The sequence below is a fragment of the Vollenhovia emeryi genome, unplaced genomic scaffold (assembly GCF_000949405.1).
Source record: "Vollenhovia emeryi isolate VEMERY1.0 unplaced genomic scaffold, V.emery_V1.0 DF947761.1, whole genome shotgun sequence".
Taxonomy (NCBI): domain Eukaryota; kingdom Metazoa; phylum Arthropoda; class Insecta; order Hymenoptera; family Formicidae; genus Vollenhovia; species Vollenhovia emeryi.
This window is the reverse complement of record NW_011958605.1, coordinates 1-1,609: the sequence shown is the minus strand read 5'-3', so window position 1 is coordinate 1,609 and position 1,609 is coordinate 1. Positions and strand designations below refer to the sequence as shown.

The window sequence follows — 1,609 nt, the reverse complement described above, 5'->3', positions numbered from 1 at the left end:
TCATCCTCTTCATCAATATCGAATGCCAGATCCGTGATGTTATAGCGGAGTCGTATATTGTGTAGAACAGCAGATGCTGTTATTATATATGATGAGAGGTTTATAATGCAGCACACAGTGTTGTAGAAGACATCTCCATACACATTTTAATACTCCAAACATCCTTTTCACACAATTTCTGGTTGCGGTGTGACATAGTGTATATCGTGCTTCTGCGCTTCCTTCGGGTGCATTATGGGTGTTATGGGTGTCATAAGCCACGGTTCGAGACCATATCCTGAATCGCCTGTAGTCACCAATTAATTTATAAATATCTTAAAACACCATTCAGTAATTGCCAATAATGTATACAAAACTGCAATCATAATACTAACTCAAAGCCATGTTGCTTGATCTCCAGATTCATACAAACGTATCATTTCGTTTCTCACAGCTGAATGTCTCCATATAAAACTATCATGTACTGTTCCCGGGAATCTGGCATTTAAACTCAATATTTCTAAATCATGCGAGGACACCTTGTAACAAATATTAATACACATTAATTATATTTGATCGTATGTAGCGCAATATATGCATTAACAAAAACAATATTGCAATTTATTGTTAACTTACCGCTTGCACATTGATGGAATGAAAACCCTTATGATTTGAATACACTTCCTCATGAATACTCGGTTTCACAATAGCAACGTGAGTACAATCGATACAGCCTATAACTCCTTTAAACTGTCTTGCTTCTTGAAAGCTGTAAGAATATTAGGTATTTTACAACGAGTAGATCACATGCAATATACTCAGTAAATGCAAACTAGCAGTAACATTGTATCTCAATGTTATGGAATGTATATCAAGTCATCCCGTAAACAAGACTAATAATTATAGTAAAATTAATTAAAACATTATAATTACGAAATTACCGTCTTTTTGAAGCTGTTCGTTTTTCCTCGGTTCTTGGGAACTGAATCCATTGATGAGTAAGTAATTCAGTAATACTAACTGCAACTGCTTTAATTGCTCGACTAACAGCAGGTTGTGACACTGACGTCAAATAATCATTTCCAACACATTTCTGATAGGAACCGGTAGCAAAAAACTGCAATGCAGTAAAAATCTATAACCATTACAATCTTTGTGTTAATTGCACTAAGATACTTTAATCACGATGCTATAAAATATATTATATTTGCAATGCACGTAATCACCTGAGTTTCTACACTTAATCCTGTTCTTCGTCTACGCTGCAGGGTTTCTTGAAGAGCATCACATAAATAATGCACTGCTTCTTTTGACAAGCGAAAGACTTTTACAAATTGCTCATCTGTCAAGTCGAAAGGATGTATAGTACTTCTCAACGTTTTCATTATCATAGCAGTTTCTCTCATTATCTCCTCTTCTTCTACCATTTCTAATAGGTCCACCAATATCATAGCAGCAGCAGCAGCAGCCATTATTGATTATAAAATAGAACTATAATCTAGCTGTCAACAACTTGTACAATTGTACGATGTGTTGTGAAGTCTAACGCTGTTCACCAAGTCGCGTTACAGTTTCTTTACATAACGTAAGAAAATGCGTTATAAATCGCGTTAAAGTGTATTACAGAATA

General features: G+C 35.1%; 1 protein-coding gene across 1 annotated transcript; it reads right to left on the bottom strand.

Moving 5' to 3' along the window:
* Positions 1–167: 167 nt before the first annotated feature.
* LOC105557699 (putative nuclease HARBI1) lies at positions 168–1,451 on the bottom strand. The gene is made up of 5 exons (XM_012005017.1): positions 1,206–1,451; positions 921–1,096; positions 616–748; positions 413–518; positions 168–286 (listed from the first exon to the last, which is right to left on the bottom strand). The coding sequence occupies exons 1-5, from the start codon at positions 1,449–1,451 to the stop codon at positions 168–170; spliced, it is 780 nt and encodes a 259-aa protein (XP_011860407.1).
* Positions 1,452–1,609: the final 158 nt, after the last annotated feature.

Coding starts and splice junctions, on each gene's coding strand:
- LOC105557699 (XM_012005017.1), bottom strand. CDS start 1,451: ATGGCTGCTGCTGCTGCTGCTATGATATTGGTGGACCTATTAGAAATG. Junction 1,097..1,205: donor GATTAAGTGTAGAAACTCAG/GTGATTACGTGC, acceptor ACTGCATTGCAG/TTTTTTGCTACCGGTTCCTA. Junction 749..920: donor CGAACAGCTTCAAAAAGACG/GTAATTTCGTAA, acceptor ATATTCTTACAG/CTTTCAAGAAGCAAGACAGT.